Source organism: Macrosteles quadrilineatus, unplaced genomic scaffold, assembly GCF_028750875.1.
Source record: "Macrosteles quadrilineatus isolate MER2022 unplaced genomic scaffold, UCM_ALF_1.0 Scaffold_7__1_contigs__length_78375512, whole genome shotgun sequence".
In the NCBI taxonomy this organism is placed as follows: Eukaryota; Metazoa; Arthropoda; class Insecta; order Hemiptera; family Cicadellidae; genus Macrosteles; species Macrosteles quadrilineatus.
In genome coordinates, this window is record NW_026542600.1 from 5,667,652 (window position 1) to 5,686,180 (window position 18,529).

The 18,529-nt window shown below is 33.3% G+C and overlaps 1 protein-coding gene across 2 annotated transcripts in view; it reads left to right on the forward strand.

Moving 5' to 3' along the window:
• Positions 1-18,529, forward strand: part of LOC128998020 (uncharacterized) — a 74,588-nt gene that overhangs the window by 43,670 nt on the left and 12,389 nt on the right. For both annotated transcript variants that reach the window (XM_054423951.1, XM_054423952.1), the window contains exons 3-7: positions 10,253-10,408; positions 11,529-11,639; positions 13,344-13,398; positions 16,499-16,606; positions 17,371-17,590. In XM_054423951.1, coding sequence (XP_054279926.1) covers positions 10,253-10,408; positions 11,529-11,639; positions 13,344-13,398; positions 16,499-16,606; positions 17,371-17,590 — 650 coding nt within the window. The remainder of the gene's footprint in view (positions 1-10,252; positions 10,409-11,528; positions 11,640-13,343; positions 13,399-16,498; positions 16,607-17,370; positions 17,591-18,529) is intronic.

Genomic DNA, 18,529 nt, shown 5'->3' on the forward strand with positions numbered 1-18,529 from the left:
TTCCCTATAGGGAAGTAGCTATTACCGTAGGTGGCACGGTAAGACCTAGACCCGGGACCGATTTACTTTTTCATTTTGATGTCCCCAGAGGCCAAAAACACCATTCGTTCAAATTTTTATATATGTATATATATATATATATAGACATATATATATATATATATATATACGTCCGTGAACGCGATAACTTGAGTAATTTTTGTCCGATTTTGATGAAATTTGGTTTAAAGGTGTAAAGCGGGATAAACTTGAATGAGTTCGCGAACCAGCACGATCGGACCATGGGAACGGGGCTTTACGGGGGGTTTTATGGGGTAAAAATTGGTTTTTCTCACTTTTGACCCTCAAAACACAAAATTTCCCGATTTCTCTTTAGACCTTTTTAAAGAGCTTAAAAAAACAAATAATTTAGTACATAAAAGTATTTTTTTTCGATTATTAGTAACGGAGAAAATTAAAAAAATTGTAAATTTAAAATTCCCATGTTATTCTTATGGAGAATATTGTCAAATGTTGTAGTTTGCTTGTTTATGGATATATTTTGATCAAACTTAACAAATTTATTTATTTTGTACTAAGCTATCAATATTTTACTCAAAACACACTTTATTAGTTTCCTTGTAGCAGCAAACCTAGGTACTCGTTAAACCTAATGTTATTAAAATATATTTAACTGAAAATCAATTCAGACAAATGGAAATTCGCTTAGTCGGCAGGTTTGCTGCGGCGGGGGTATTAATATCTAAAATGTTATAAATATTAATTAGTTATGTACAGAACCTTTGTAGTCATTGCATCAGCAATAAATTCAAACAAACTTTGAAAGGCTGTAATTTTCAAACGAATAGTCATTTGCCGGTCGCGAATATCATGAATGAACAAAAATATTCAATTATAGTACAGTTATGTGTATCACTCTATGTTTATTCGTAAGTGGAATGATGTCAAAGTCTCAAAACAAATGCGTTACCGTGACGAAATAATTCATCATGTGTCTCCTCGTAGTTATGAAAAGTTCAAGTCCTAACCAACCGGTAAGCATGAATGTTGCAGTCTATCTATCAACACTTGATTATATTGGAGGGGTTAAACAAGTCCAGCGGTAGATGTTAAATAAATAGTTTCATCGCAAAACATTGTCCAACGCACTGAGTCAATCCCTATTAAGGCAAGAATGTTGAAGCAAATCTCGTAGGTTGTTGATGAAACACTAGCGTATTACCATTATAATGTCCCGGTTGCGGTTAGGCGAGTTGCAAGACATTCTAGTTCTGCGTTGACAACTCTCATGACAAGAGCACTGTGGCTGTGGCCCCTAGTAAAATCATCAAGCTTAAGGTTTCAGACAGCTCAGAGCTTCCAACAATCTATAATCAGTTAAATAGTTTCAAACACTAATGATAGCTAAACAGGAACAACACAAAATAATAAATACGCATAGAAACTATTAATAAATGTGCATACGTCTTTAAATATTTTACAGGAAATCAAATTACACGTACATCATTGCAAGTAACAATTTGAAATTTGTTACTCAACATTAATACACAAGTTAATACTTGTGACCCCTAATTAATTGATTAATTAATTACTAATTAATTGTGATACAAAATTAATATTTTGTATGTTAATTTGATTTGTTTGCAGTTCAAATCATGTTTTATCATCATCATCATCATCTTTATTGATTTCCCTCAAGGGGTAGGATACATAAAAAAATACATTTACAAAATACAATTCATGCAAAATAACCAAGGTTGGTAAATAAGTTTTACTAATAACTAGGCAAATAAATAATCATATAATTATTAACATGCAATAAATAATTCAATAAATATCTCATAAATAAATACTTTATAAACATAGAATACCAGTAGAAGAAAAATAAATTAATATTTACACTGATAGCTGAGCCAACATTCAAAATTAATTATATTCAAAAAACATTAAAAGAAAGATATCCGCATTGAATTTTTAAACCATACATTTAATGGGGATTTGAGTCAAGAGGGGGGGAGGGCAGCTGTATGTTGCCTGCGGACCTTATTTTCCATTCATTCTCTAATATATCAAAAAATATTTTCAAATGTTCCGCAAACTCACGCAATGTCGACATATTATTTCCCATAAACATACTGTCCAATCCAGATTTGCCCATTCCATTGAACCTACATTCAATAAATGCATGCCATCCATTCTCTATTTCCCCACACAGTACGCATATTCTATTTCCTGTCTCATCTTTCCTGCACATCCACAGCCAGGTTCCTAATCTATATCTCGCTATCAGTGACCTCTGACTTGGTTTAAGTAAACAAACATACTCTGCTCCTGACCTTGGCACTCCAATCATCCTTATAACTTCAAAACTTTTCTTTGTCATCGCCTCAGTCCACAAATAAGAGTAACATGCATTCTTTAAAACATCTTTAATTTGTTTAATATTTTTAAAGCTAAGAGTATCACTTTGCCAGATCTCAATTAAATTAATATTTTCTAACAAGTGCTTTATTTCGCCTGACCATGAACTGTTGTTTCTATGATTTTCATTAACTTTTAAACAAGCTCTTTGTAATTTCTTATCTAATGATGTCTTTATTCTTACAAAATATATTATCGCTCTTTCTTTAGCTTTAAATGACGTTAATAACCTGCCAGCTTCCAAAATCGCCCCACTATTGGTTGTATTATTACTTACTCCCAATAATCTTTTACAATGTGCTATGCCTACTCTGTTTACAATTCTTTCATTACATCTTGCTCCCCATATTTCTGCTCCATACAAAGAAATTGTTTCTACTAACGCATCAAACATTCTATTTATAAGTTTTATTGAAATTTCTTTATTTTCATAATAAGTCTTTCTGACAGTCGAGGCAGCTACTTCCGCTTTGTTTGATGCTTAATCCAAGTTCCGTTATGATTTATCTCTACTCCTAAGTATTTGTACTCTTTCACAATTTCTAATCGCTTTTTCATTATTTGCCAACTAAATTTCTTACTAACTTTATGCCCTTTTTTCAATACCATGACTTTAGTTTTATTCTCATTGACTCCAAGTTTCCACTCAACACAATAATTCTCAAAGGCGTTGAGGGCTCTCTGAAGGTCATAAAATATTTATGACGTTGATGTTTTATCAACGTCATAAATATTTTAGAAGAGCAATCATCTATATTATAATTTCTAAAGTACTTTTTTTGACGGTAGACCATAACTTCCTTATTTCTTCACAAATTTTCATAAATTAGGTGTCATTTTGAAGCTAATTTTACTTACCCAGGTAATATTAATATACAAATCTCTCATTTTCAGTAGTGTTTCGTCAAAACCATCAATTATATCACTCTGCAAGTAATTTAAACTTGAAATTTGTATTTACGTTATTCGATCAGCGGAAAATATTAATTAAATTAATCAAAACAAACGAATATTTATTTCTTAAATTTGAGTGTTTAGTTTCACTTCATTCATGGTGACCAACTAAGGGTCTCTGCTTTATATGGTAAATAACTCAGTAGATTAAATCAGATTATTCACTTTAAAGAAGTCTTTTTCCAGAACAAGTCAAAAGTAAGAACCGCATGGATTCTTTAGCTTTATTTCTTTAATTATATGACATGGCCTTCATTTTGACATACCTACCAACCATTCTATCTATAATTAAGAATTCTATCTTGAAATATCACCTCTTATCTTTTCTTTCAGGTTTCAATGAATGGTTATGTTGTGTTGATTTTGTTACCGACAGGAAACGGTTTATATCAGTTTTGATTCGGTTCTTTACAAAGAGGTGTAGAACGCTCTGTTGTATGCATTCTAGTTTTCCTAAGCCCTTTAGGTTCGTTACCTTATAAAGCCAAGCTATAAAGAACTTTATTATAAAGTTTATGAGAAAACTAAGCGTGGTCCAAGATTGGTTTTAGCTCACTTGGGCACCTATACTACCAAAGCGAAGTTTGCTGACTCCGGTCAAACTGTCATACTACGCAATAGTCCGTATAGGCTAGGCATCTTAGGAAAATTAACGGAAAGTTTAGGTACAGTCCTAATCATCACTTTTCTTTATATTTTTTGGGTCGCTGAACACGAATATGAGGTTTGCTGACAGATATTATGCCCGGAACATTGTTTTTTTTTACGAAAAAAGTCAAAATTCGGGTATTTTTTTAGGTTTTTGGGCTAAATCTTGGTGTAAATGGGTTTTCTGAAAATACCTGGGTTTTTAAAATTAAAGAGCATAAAATTTACTACAAGTTTCATACATAACACTTGTTTCTACGACAAACCGTTACGTCACTAGAGCACACTAAAAATAGGTAAAAATACAAAAAATGTAAATAAACGCTAAATTGTGCCGTTTTACATTTAGTCAGAGAAATATAGGATATGACCTTAAAAAAATTGCAAGAAAACATTTTAGTTGCCAAAAATCGGTCCACAGGAAACCACCTAAAAGCACGATTAAAAATGGCGGCTTTTCCCCAACATTGGTCAAGTTTGAAAAAAAGATACCACATGCATTCTTTGTTTAATTCTTTGAGATATTGAATTGGGACGGCCACCGATGTTTATTGGGTGGTTAGTACTTCATTTCAATAGCAAACTCATTTTTGGCCGCCATCTTGGATCCACCATATTGGATATAAATAAAAATATGTAAAAGTAATGATAACGTTGTGACACATCATTACAAACTAGATTTTCACGCTGATGTCAATGCCGAAATCCGTTTTTAAACATCTTTTTAAGTTTTGAAGATATATTCAAACGAAAACTCTTCCCCATACATTTCTTATGGACGTTTCGTACTTCCGTAGATTTTTTAAGATAATTTTTCTTACATCTCCAGTTCTGATCAACGCTTGCAGTTCAGTCTAGCCCTTAAATATTCTGTGATGTAAGGGCTTTCATTAGACCTATTGACCATTCAAATCGAACTAGTTAGAGACGAGCTACGATCCTCAAAACAATATTAAATTTAACTTTTTATAAATCTTTTTTTATTCAAAGATTTATATCTAGGGTTGTTAATACGTCACCAAGTTGTTTGTGGTCTCAAATTACTCATTTAATGTATGACTTTAATTTGATTAATCATTTAATAAAATCTGACAACTTTAAAATGAGCCGTGTGCCTTCATTTAACATAAAATAATTTTTATTATACATATATCCCCAATTATAAATAACTTCCAAAACTCTTTATGATCTTAAATAATTCGTCAAAGTATTGAGTTTTATTTTAGCTAAAGATTACTTATTGATTGTTATTTATAATTGGGTATATATGTCTTAAACTAAAGACAAATTTATAAATAAAAATAATTTAATGTTAAATGAAAGTCCACGACTCATTTTAGATTTGTAAGATTTTATATAGTCATTTATATAGTGATTAATAAAATTAAAGCCAAAAATTTACTAAGTAATTTAAAATCAACTCAAGATATAAATCTTTTAATAAAAAAAGTTAAATTTAATATTGTTTTGAGGATCGTAGCTCGTCTCTAACTAGTTCGATTTGAATGATCAATAGGTCTAATGAAAGCCCTTACATCACAGAATATTTAAAGGCTAGACTGAACTGCAAGCGTTGATCAGAACTGGAGATGTAAGAATAATTATCTTAAAAAATCTACGGAAGTACGAAACGTCCATAAGAAATGTATGGGGAAGAGTTTTCGTTTGAATATATCTTCAAAACGTAAAAAGATATTTAAAAACGGATTTCGGCATTGACATCAGCGTGAAAATCTAGTTTGTAATGATGTGTCACAACGTTATCATTACTTTTACATATTTTTATTTATTTCCAATATGGTGGATCCAAGATGGCGGCCAAAAATGAGTTTGCTATTGAAATGAAGTACTAACCACCCAATAAACATCGGTGGCCGTCCCAATTCAATATCTCAAAGAATTTTAAACAAAGAATGCATGTGGTATCTTTTTTTCAAATTTGACCAATGTTGGGAAAAGCCGCCATTTTTAATCGTGATTTTAGGTGGTTTCCTGTGGACCGATTTTTGGCAACTTTTAGTATGTCACTCTGCAGACCCAACACTACAAAAGAAAACCATAAAACGTTTTCTTGCAATTTCTTCAAGGTCATATCCTATATTTCTCTGACTAAATGTAAAACGGCACAATTTAGCGTTTATTTACATTTTTTGTATTTTTACCTATTTTTAGTGTGCTCTAGTGACGTAACGGTTTGTCGGAGAAACGAGTGTTATATATGAAACTTGTAGTAAATTTTATGCTCTTTAATTTTACAAACCCGGGTATTTTCAGAAAACCCTTTTACACCAAGATTTAGCCCAAAAACCTAAAAAAAATACCCGAATTTTGACTTTTTTCATAAAAAAAAAACAATGTTCCGGGCATAATATCTGTCAGCAAACCTCATATTCGTGTTCAGCAACCCAAAAAACATAAAGAACAATGGTGATTAGGACTGTACCTAAACTTTCCGCTAACTGCCACTTATATTCCTAATATGCCTAGCCTAGTAGTCCTTTCAAACTGACTAAGAAGGAATTCCCCTTGAAAGTTACCTTTTCCACGACTTTAAATAATGCACATGGACAGACGCTGACGAAGGAAGGATTGCAAGTGCCAGACCCTGTTTTTTACACATTCAGGTTTTAAAGGGGTGCTTTATCAGTGAAAACTATGTCTGTGTATAAACAAAACCATCAAAACAATAATCGTTTATGGCCATATTATTACTTCGAACATAGAGTCTAAATAGGTCCTGTAAACATGTAAAAATGTAAATAACTTTAATTTACATAAACATTTAACACAATAACATAAACATTTAACATTTAAGTTAATAAACATTTAATTTTGAAAAGGTTAATTATCTAAAATGTAGAGCCACAAATTACTATTCCTGTAGTAAATACTTAAATGTACTTAAATATTTACATACTTAAATCAACGATGCACTTACTACGCAGAATTAACTTTATATATGTTTTGTACCTCAATAAGTAGGATTTGAGAAGGATTCAGTGCAAATGCTTTGAACGGGTCGGCTTTTATAATTTTAAAAGTAATTTTGGCTTTAGAAAGACACGCTTTTTAAGCGTTTATGTATTCAAATTTGTCCTTAGGAGGGGAATCTTCACTTCTCTTTCCGATTGGGAAACCTCCCTACAACACTTGATAACATCTTACGTCATGACAAGGGTTTTTTCAAGCCTAGAATGTTTTTAACAAAACTAAATACCGTAGCGTTGACTAGTCCTAGTAGCCCTTTACGAGCTTTTTGTTGGATATGCCCCAGTTGATAAGGAGGGCAAATATTGAGGCAAACAGAAAATACACCTGTTTTGTTTTTCACAAAATTTGTTTAACCCAGTATCATAGCAATATATAAACAAAACTTATAGGTTTGCAGTATTTTTATTTTTATATAAAAAAATATTTTTCGTCAATATTTTTTATTGTCCTATTTTTATTGTCAAATATTTATTGTCCTATATTTAGTATCAATGTTGAACGAATATAGGTAGTTTTCAAACCGAAGGCAGTGGTTCCCAAACATTTTTATCTGAGGACCAACTTTCATCCTAGATTTTATTTCCTGACCAACATAACAAATAATACAGGGTGAGTTTCTACTAAGTGCGTTAATTTTTACCAGTTATTCTACTCACTAAAAGGAACAAAAAATGACAAACAAAAATTTTCTATCCCCACCCGTTATGCTGTAATGGTCGATTATGTGAATCTTTAAAATTACCTGTAGTAGCTTCACTAAAACGAGCATAGAAATTAAGCCAATACACGTACAGCATAATAACTTATACCATGAAATGAAAAGAGCGTTAAATTTCCTACAAAACCATTGCAACACCTATAACATACAACCATATTTTCACCGTTTTATGTCTCACATAACATAAAATAAAAGTTTCAAAATTAATTCTTTACAACTTCAAAGTGGTTTTACAACTATACATACTTATGTGATGTTTTGTCAAATTACGTAAAAAACTTTCCCATTTCATGCCCTTTAAAATGGTGTAACCCATAAGGTATTGCTGTATTACAAGTTCGAAAAATTAGGTCAAAACCGCGTCAAGGTCAGAGTTTTCGGAATCAAAACATTGAACCAAATGTAATACAGTATCTGTTAATTTCTTTGCTATCTTATAATCAGCTGACATCTGATCAGCTGAGTGTTAAACTTTGTTTCAAAACCAGCTGGTTTCAATTGTTGGCTTGTAAATATTTAAATTATTAACTATTTCATGAACATACTTGGAAAATATTATAATTGTTTAGTGCTATATGTCGGTGTTCACCAAAAAAGTGTCTTGATATAATTTTATTTCCCGGGGTCTGTTCTCAAATGCAGCTGTAATCTGACGTGAATACAGTCGTCAATTTCCTAATAGGTGACTTTCAAATGAACGAATATTCATCAGTGTCCATACAAGTTTCCATGGGCACTAAACATGATTCTGTTGGGAACTTGATACAAGATGTGTATTGTGTATGTGTTTAAGAAGCTGTCAGATGTGTTGGGGTGGTTTGAGGACAATCCACGGACAAGAACAAGGACAGTCTCTCGTGACTTAGGTATTTCTCAGCTATTGAGAAAGGAAAAATTGCATCCCTACGAGTAAATCCCATTAGCTTACTGTAATTGAAATGCAATAATCGATTTGAAAATATCATTCGGTCCTTTTAAGATAAAAAGAAAGATACTTTATTCTTAGTTATCATAAAACAAACAATTTGTTTGTTTTATGCTGGAAATATGTCAAATGTTTAATCTCTGCTTCCCTCGACCCATAGTTTGGGAACCGCTGGTCTAGTTAAAGGTGTAAAGGTGTGTTATTTTACTGTGTCTCATGGAACTTATGTAGTATGACTACTGAAAGGTGAAGGTAGAGTTGAGTTGAATGTTAAGCACGACCCAGACCACAATCAGATAGCCTACAATTCTGGTTTTAACCCCGTAAGCTAAGTTACGTAGTAAATAGATAGTCTACTACACTGGCCGTCTATGCCAGAGAATGTGAATGAAACGTATTTTTATGTTGCCTGTGACAATTGAAGTGTCTAGATATGTCAAACACCCATGCCGCAGCAAACCTGCAGATGAATTTCTATTTACCTGGATAGATTTCCACTTAAATTGTCAGATTTATTTCCCATTTAAATGGCGTTAATTTTAATTAGTACCTATGTTTGCTGCTTCAGGGGAAGGTAATGGGATTTCTTTATTGAAATGTTGATTGCTTAGTATGAAATTACTCTTGGCCAAGAGTTACTACAGTGTCCGCGATTGTGTCGCTGACAGATTTAGTTAATTTTAAAATGTTGTTATTAATCTAGTTTGGTTGGACCACCATTGGTTTACTTTTAATTTTAGACGTAAAGAGTTTATGGCCTGAATACCAACTCAAAACGCAAAACATCTATTGGTGATTTAATTATTCGCGCATAACAATCTAAGTCTCCTTTATTTAAGCAAAGAGGAAATCTGTATAATAGCATCACAAAAATTATTTAAAAAGAAATTTAAAAAAATTTAAACAAACTTTAAAAACTTAAAATGGTTTACAATATCTGCATAAACCTTGGTTGCTGTAGTTGCAACTAGTTCTTGTTCTTACTTTAAATCATCATCAAGCCTACAAGGTTCAATAAATAACAATCTTGAAACACAGGAAAATAAAACGGACATGTTTAATTTATGATATACCCAGTTACAAGAACAGTTTTAATCAATTAATTACCTTTTTGGTTTTTCTTGCCTTGAAGTTCTTGTTGGTTTTTGATACCTGATGCGCATTTCGCCACAGGTTGTGGCATCTTCAGAGTTCACTATCCTACACTTACATTCTAATATATAAACAGTTTATATACACAAGAGTCACTGTACATTAATTAATTGATTAAAACGGACATGATATTTCTTAAAACACAAAACAAACAAAGGGACATTACATTGACAAAGCCAATGTGACCGACTGAAGTAAACACACACACAAACACACCATTTATCAAAATCTGTTGTGCATCTTCTAATGAAGTGACTACTTCTCACCTTGTAGGCTTGATGATGGTTCAATGTAAGAACAAGAACTAGTTGCAACTACAGCAACCAGGGATTACTATGCAGGTCTACTGTAAGGGTGTATTGTGTCTAGGGTGTACTGTAAGTTGTGAAGTGGCCACTGCATTCATTTTTAGCTTTTAAATAATTCCTGTCTTGTGTTTACAGCTGTACCCTATTGGCTCTGGATGATGGTCAAAGATTTTGTGAGTGGAACAGAAATGGTCTGGGAATTGACTACCAGATTCTGGCAGGTCCAAGCTTCATCGCAGTCTACACTGTAGTTGGAGTCTTCCTGGGCATTGCTGCGGACAAATATCGCAGGTTTGACAATAACCTGTAATGGATTAGGTACTAGAGACAACATCACCAGTCCGAGTCTGGTGTATGCATTGTTCTAAACAAAGCCCTCTCATTTTGGTAAATGTTAAATGCTTGGAAGGAATCTTAATAACTATAGTTCCAGGAAGGTATGTAAGTATTATTCAATAATGTGCGGAATTGTTAGAGCTACAAGTATATTTTCAATGGAGAAGGGAATCCCCCTTCCAAAAAAATATTTTAGCAATATTTTAGTTGTTAAAGGTGTACATGATAGACTGGGCAATTTTTATTTAAAATTATAACTCATTTCGAAATAATTATAGAATACATTAATTATATGGATATAGTTTCAGTTCTCAAGGTAAGGGGCATGACCACCTTTTGAGTGCCACTGCCACTGAAATCTACTACAGTATGGCTCCTGATACTTTGAAATTCAACACAGCAATATAGGAAAACTATTTTCACTTCACAATTATTTTCCTCTTTTTTCATACATAGAATATACACAGGATTATTTAGTTTCAGATGAATGAAATATCATAAACTGTTTACATTCTTACATCCTCTACCACTTAATTTCATTTGTTTTAGCAGTAGCAATTTTGCTTATCCAAATCATTCCCTGATTCAAAATGGGTCCAGTTCCAATAATTTTTGGACTTTGGAGACCCTATTGTTACAATTTCATTTATTATGTATAACAACTAACCATAACTACTATTTAAATTAACTGTGAATGTTCATTTTTCAGTAAACATCTTTAACAGGATCCGTCTAGGATGCTTAGTTTTTCATTTTATATAATGTATACATTCATAAATTATAAAAAATATCCCTTTTGGGTAAATTCATTAAATACAAGGTTATTAATCTAAATTTCCAACTATTTATAATAAAGTTTTATGTATCTTAGTCTTGTCTTTCTCTGTAGCTATCTTTCGGCTGAACCATGTGCATACTAGATTTTTTCAAACAGTTTAACTGAGTGACGGATAACCACTTCTCTACCAATTATTGTCATTGCATTTGTTAATACTTTTATTTGTACTTACCTATATAATGAGGAATCTTTCATATTTTTAAGGTTTACAAAATAACTCTTATGTATTTTTTGCAGAATACCTATGGTGGGAACATGTGTACTACTTTGTGGTATATCCATTGTCTTAATGGGAGCCACAAAACAGTTCTGGCATCTTATTCTACTCAGAATGATCTTCGCTGCAGGGTACGAAACATTTAATATTACTCAAAAGGAAAACAAGCATTAACAGGTTTTACTGAGATAGCAATAGGTAGCTTGCCTGAATTGAAGAGTCCACCCAGTCACAAGAAACACAACAATTTGAATATTTTATTGTAACTGACAAAATTTTCAACTTAGGAAGATTTGAGTTGGAAGTTGGAAGTGCTACCAATGCCAGTCATATTCTAATGTTTGTGTATAGCGCCATGGTGGACTTTTCCCCTTTCACTTATAACTGCTAATTCTACCAAAAATCCTTTAAATCCTAATTGCTTGTGTCCTAAGTTAGATTCTTAACTGGAAGGATGTTCCCACATTTCCATTTTTTAAGGTTATTCATTTTAAATTGTAAGTCTCTCCAGTTTTGGTTTGAGAACTGTGGCAGGGCATAAAATAACATGTTAACTGGGCGACACTTGTGCTGAGGTTTTGTCGCCCAGTGACTATGGGTGGTGCCGGCATATTTTTTTAATGATTCACATTTAAATGTATCGAAATTTTAAAAATAACATTATGTAAATATTTTAGAGTATTGAGCTATGGTTTTGGCCCAAGAGGTTGTGAAGGGAGCCTTGGCCTGTTACAACTTTCTAGATTACGTAATTAAGTGAGATTATATGGACTATTTACAAGCAAATATAATAAAAAAAACCATTAAAAGATACGTAGAAATGTGTGATTTTCACTTTAATATATGCAAAAATTTCCGGGGGGGGGGTTCCCTCGGACTTCCCTTTTTGATAAGGGGTATTCCATACCCAGACCCACCCGTAAGTCTGGCGCCACTGTCGCCCAGTGGAAATCCCTTAAAATATGCTCTGAACTGTGGATATATCATAAGGATAAAAAGGATATAATTGAACACCTATAACTAATGCAAAGAATAAAGTGTACAAAAAATATAAAATATGTCTTCTAATACTTGTGGTGTATTTATACTGTTTACATCCACAAGACAGTAAATATATAAGTACATGGTATTACAATGGCAATCAATTCCAACCAGTCACATGGGTCAGGTCGTCATCTGAGTCATCTAAAGATTACATCTATAAATTAATTGTAAAGCAGACAAAATTAAGTTTCCAGTACAGATTAAAAAACGGCACATATTGTTTTCATAATAAATACACCTGCATTGATCCACTAACATTGATCGTGATTCATTGTTGTTTTGATTGTAGATAATTGTTAGATTTGGAAGTCAACACACAATGACAATGAGTCAATCGGAAAGTTAAAATGTGATTTAAAATAGCCCAGAAAACCCTAACTGTCTAAAGTTTTCTTTTGATAGCGATGATCCATGGTATGATCCACAATATTTCATCAATCCTGTTAGTGTTAACTCAAAAAGTGATGTAACAGAAGCCATACTGGCAACAACATTTGTAAGCTGAATATATGAGATAGTAATTGCTAATCAATTTGTGAAATTAGACAAAAAAGTGTTTATCACTTCGCCAAGTGGCTTTTTTGTCTTCGGACATTTTTCAGCCTCAGGTTGACCTTTTAAACCTGAACTGGTTTTGAAACATCACTTTTGGGCCTAGTGATGCAATTTACTTGACTTATTCTTATTACTACTATTATTATTATAGTTAGAGCTATTAAAGCACCTCCAATGAATGATCTGAAAAATTAACCTCACAATAAATTGAAGTTCACGATTTTAATTTTTTTCAGAGAGGCTGGTCTTAACCCTATGTCTACAGGAGTGTTATCAGACATTTTTTCAGAGGTAAACCATATATAATTAAATATTAAGTAAGCATCTAAACATATCATTTTACTACTCGAGTCAAAACCTTTGTTCAAAGTTACTTATTGGTGATGAATCAAGAATCAAGAATTTATTACAACAAATTACAAAAAGAACATTTTGTATAGTTGAGATCAATGAGATTAACTTAGGCTAAGAAGTCTGAATAATCTGCAAGGATAAAATGTCCAGTGGATAGCATATTAATTAGGGCCTATAAAATTCAATAACTTAGGCTACAAATAATTTTAACAACAATGTAAGTTACATATGTCAGTTGCAATGATGACGAGTTTATTTTGTTTAAGAAATTATTGCAGCCTTCAAAATTATTACGTTCTGAGTCGGATACTAAAGGATAGAAAAAAATTACAGATCCCAAAATATTGTGAAAACTTTGTTCATTAATAATTAAGTCTACTGTCTTACAACTTATGTATTTATGGAAGACAGTTAATACACCACCACAATGAATTTCACATAACCATTTGGGCATATTTCCATAGTTGCTTATGATGTTGTTTCTTTCTCAGGGATTATGATGTTTGTTAATTTTAGATGTATTTTTTCTGAAATTTTATTATTTTTATAAAATTTTGGAAATTAAGCCTGTTTGGGGAATCAGCATGCTCAATACACTTTTCAATAGTATTGCGTATCGTAGATGTAAAAAAGTTGTTTTGTCTTGATCTTGATAACAATACAATAGGGAATGAACTGATAGGTATTACAATGCCAGGGTTCCAGTAGTACAAGAATATCTTCTGCTTCTGCTTACTACTGCCCTTGAATTTCTCCAAGTTGATGTTGTATATCCAAGTTTTTGAAGTATTTTTTTTATTGTTTGAATACAAGGTAGGTTTGTCAATTAATTTGTGAAGGTTGCCTAGAGAGGTAAAAAATTGGAACTGATCTCATTTTCTGACCTTTTTTGTTTTCATTCCCTGTTGGTTTGTAGTTGGCAGGACAACTTTTTGTGAATCTGTGAGTTATTTTTAGCTCTTCCTTTGTTTTTTATTTTGTTAGTCCCTACTTGGGTTTTCATTTTGTTTAATATGTGAGATTAAGTTTCTATAGCTTGGGAAAAAGCTGTTACAAATAAAGTTTCACAAGCGTGTACCGATTATTGATTATTTACCTTTATTTGGATGAGACGTGTGTGTCCGAAATATTGGACACAAAAGTATAGAAAAACCAAACTTTCACTTACATCCAGGCAAGTAAAACTCAACAAAATTGCATAAAGATATATTTGATGTGTGCTGCTTCTAGGAAATCAAGTTTAGAACGCTTATGTTGACCAATGATGTTAGTGTGGTAGACCAATGCTGTTAGTGTGGTAGACCAATGCTGTTAGTGTGGTAGACCAATGATGTTAGTGTGGTAGACCAATGCTGTTAGTGTGGTAGACCAATGCTGTTAGTGTGGTAGACCAATGCTGTTAGTGTGATAGACCAATGATGTTAGTGAGGTTGACCAATGCTGTTAGTGAGGTTGACCAATGCTGTTAGTGTGGTAGACCAATGCTGTTAGTGTGGTAGACCAATGCTGTTAGTGTGATAGACCAATGCTGTTAGTGAGGTTGACCAATGCTGTTAGTGTGGTAGACTAATGCTGTCAGTGTGGTAGACCAATGCTGTTAGTGTGATAGACCAATGCTGTTAGTGAGGTTGACCAATGCTGTCAGTGTGGTAGACCAATGCTGTTAGTGTGGTATACCAATGCTGTTAGTGTGATAGACCAATGATGTTAGTGAGGTTGACCAATGCTGTTAGTGTGGTAGACCAATGCTGTTAGTGTGGTAGACCAATGCTGTTAGTGTGGTAGACCAGAATGCTGTCAGTGTGGTATACCAATGCTGTCAGTGTGGTCTGCTGTTAGTGTGGTAGACCAGAATGCTGTCAGTGTGGTAGACCAATGCTGTCAGTGTGGTATACCAATGATGTTAGTGTGGTAGGCCAATGCTGTCAGTGTGGTATACCAATGCTGTTAGTGTGGTAGACCAATGCTGTTAGTGTGGTAGACTAATGCTGTCAGTGTGGTAGACCAATGCTGTTAGTGTGGTAGACCAATGCTGTCAGTGTGGTAGACCAATGCTGTTAGTGTGGTATACCAATGCTGTTAGTGTGGTATACCAATGCTGTTAGTGTGGTAGACCAATGCTGTTAGTGAGGTTGACCAATGCTGTTAGTGTGGTTGACCAATATGCTGTCAGTGTGGTAGACTAATTCTGTCAGTGTGGTATACCAATGCTGTTAGTGTGGTAGACCAATGCTGTTAGTGTGGTAGACCAATGATGTTAGTGAGGTAGACCAATGCTGTTAGTGAGGTTGACCAATGCTGTTAGTGTGGTTGACCAATATGCTGTTAGTGTGGTAGACCAATGCTGTTAGTGAGGTTGACCAATGCTGTTAGTGTGGTTGACCAATGCTGTTAGTGTGGTATACCAATGCTGTTAGTGAGGTTGACTAATGCTGTTAGTGTGGTATACCAATGCTGTTAGTGTGGTAGACCAATGCTGTTAGTGTGGTAGATCAATGATGTTAGTGTGGTAGACCAATGCTGTTAGTGTGGTAGACCAATGCTGTTAGTGTGGTAGACCAATGCTGTTAGTGTGGTTGACCAATGCTGTTAGTGTGGTTGACCAATGCTGTTAGAGTAGTAACTCAATTTTTGTTGATCTGACTAGTGACTTATAAAGAGCCGAGAAAGTAAGTGGATCATGGTATAGCTCACAGGTGCTAGTTATCAATCCCAATGTACTAAAAGACCTATTGACCATGTTCACTATATGTTCATTAAACTGTAAGTCTGATGTCATGATAACTCCTAAATCTTTAAAACGGTTTACTCTTACTAAAATCAGTTTTGCCATTGGTTTTATTATGGGAAAGCACTGGGATTTAGTGATCTATCTTATAAAAAATTACCTTGCTGATAAACATCAACTTAAAATTGCAATCATTACAATTATCACATAATCATTACTCTTCTTATATAATCTTAAACTACAACTTCAAAGTATGTTACTCTACAACATACAGGAGGATAATTTGAAGAGTTATCTATTTAATTTCAGGAGCTTAGAGGTTTGGTGATGTCCATCTTCAACTGGGGAATCTACGGAGGAATCGGTTTATCTTTCCCTGTGGGGCGTTATATTACGGAGCTCAATGCTTGGATGTTGGTAAGACTCTTTATTACTTATTGTATTTCTTACATGTTAAACAACATAAAGAACAAATAAAATAATATATTATATTTTACTTATATTACCTTTTTTTAAAATAATTATTACGGTATGTTGGCATTTCAATGTTGGTCACTGGTAAGTATGGCAAAGGTTATTAAATGGGCTGATTGAGCAAATGTGCATGTGTTTGTTATCCTTTCTGCAACCAAGCAGAAATTGAAAAACCATCTAATTCAATTACTTCCAAAACAAAATAAAATATAGAATTTATTACTCTCTTATATGACAGTTCTTGGACTCTATAGTTAGGATAAAATATTAAAGAAATATGTTTGGATGTATGTATGGATAAAAACAAATGATTGAATATGTTTTACTGTTCAGATAATGGTTAATATTGATGTAGTGTTTGGATATTCTTTCTAAGGGTTATGCTGTGCAATTTTAGCCTTAAATAATAAATTTAATGGATATTAAATACTTTTTAATGTAACAATCAAGAATAAAATATGCCCATTTTTGCTGGGAGGTTCGGTTCTTTGGTTTTGGTTGAAATTAATGTTTATAAAATCGCAAATGCAAAACATAAAACATAAAAACATCAACCAAGAACCTGAAGAAATCCCTGACAGCCTGGCTAAAGAACATACCCTACTACACAGAAATGGAGTATCCAATCAATTTGAACACATAATTTTTAATGTATTGTACTATTCTCCACGAATATGTCAATAAAGAATATTGTCTTTTGTGTAAAGGGATGGCGAGTGGCATACTATGGGAGTGGGGTCATCGCTCTTCTGATTGCGGTTCTAACATTCCTGACCCTTAAAGAGCCTCAGAGAACTGTCATTGGAGAGGAAACCGAGGAAGGAAGTGATACAAACGTCACATCCAAGAACAAAGAAAGCGCGTGGAAAGTGATGTTGCAGCCGAGGTTTATTATGCTATGTATTGCTGCATCTATTAGACATACTGGTGGGTAAAAGTGTGTTACAAAAATATAAATGTTAACTGGGATTAGATAGGCCTACTCACTTCACAAAGTCAATGTGATTTGTTTGCTTATGTTTTTGTTTGTGATCCATTTAAATGATGATTGGGAAAACTATTAAAACATTGGTCCATAGGTATGGTATATTTCATTACTAGGACCGAAAGTGGCATCTTCCAACGCGTGCTCAAGTTTCAAGTGTGAGGCAAAGCCGAGCACAGGAAAAATTAAATTTCAGGTGCGAGGCAAAGCTGAGCATGTGAGAGTTATTTTCACATACAAGTCGAAGCCGAGGACAGGAATAATGGAGCAAGCGCCGGAAAATAGCTTTCGGTACGAGTTATGAACGATACTTTTCATCACGACGCAAAAATACACACATACAGAATAACATATCTCAGTAGAATTAAACTAGTTTTAGACTACTCTTTATCATTGAAAATACACTTCACAACGTGCATTATACGGTTTCATAATTGTAGATTGTTTAGATAAATATATTAATAAACTTTGTCACTTACTTTGGACTTAACATTTTGCAATTTGTACCACCAGCTTCTAAGCTTTCTGTATTCCTCTTCTTTTCTTTCCCATGATTTATCTGGTGGAAGGTGTTATAGTTACCTCTGAAGCTGTTTTCATCAAATTATCAGTAATGTTATGTTAGGTAAACTTTGAGCAATTTCAAACATGGACATTGCTAAAACCACGGCTAATACGTGTTTCTGTATAGATTTAGATTGTGCAACAATAAAACAGCTGATTTAAATCATTAAAACAAACCTAACAAAACACTAGCGCACATAGTGGATAAATGGAGAACTAATTGAGAGCGAGGGAAAGTTAATTGAAAGCGAAGGAAAATCAGCTGATCGTTTTTCCCTCGCTCTAAATTAGAGCTTGGGAAACATTTACTTTCTTTC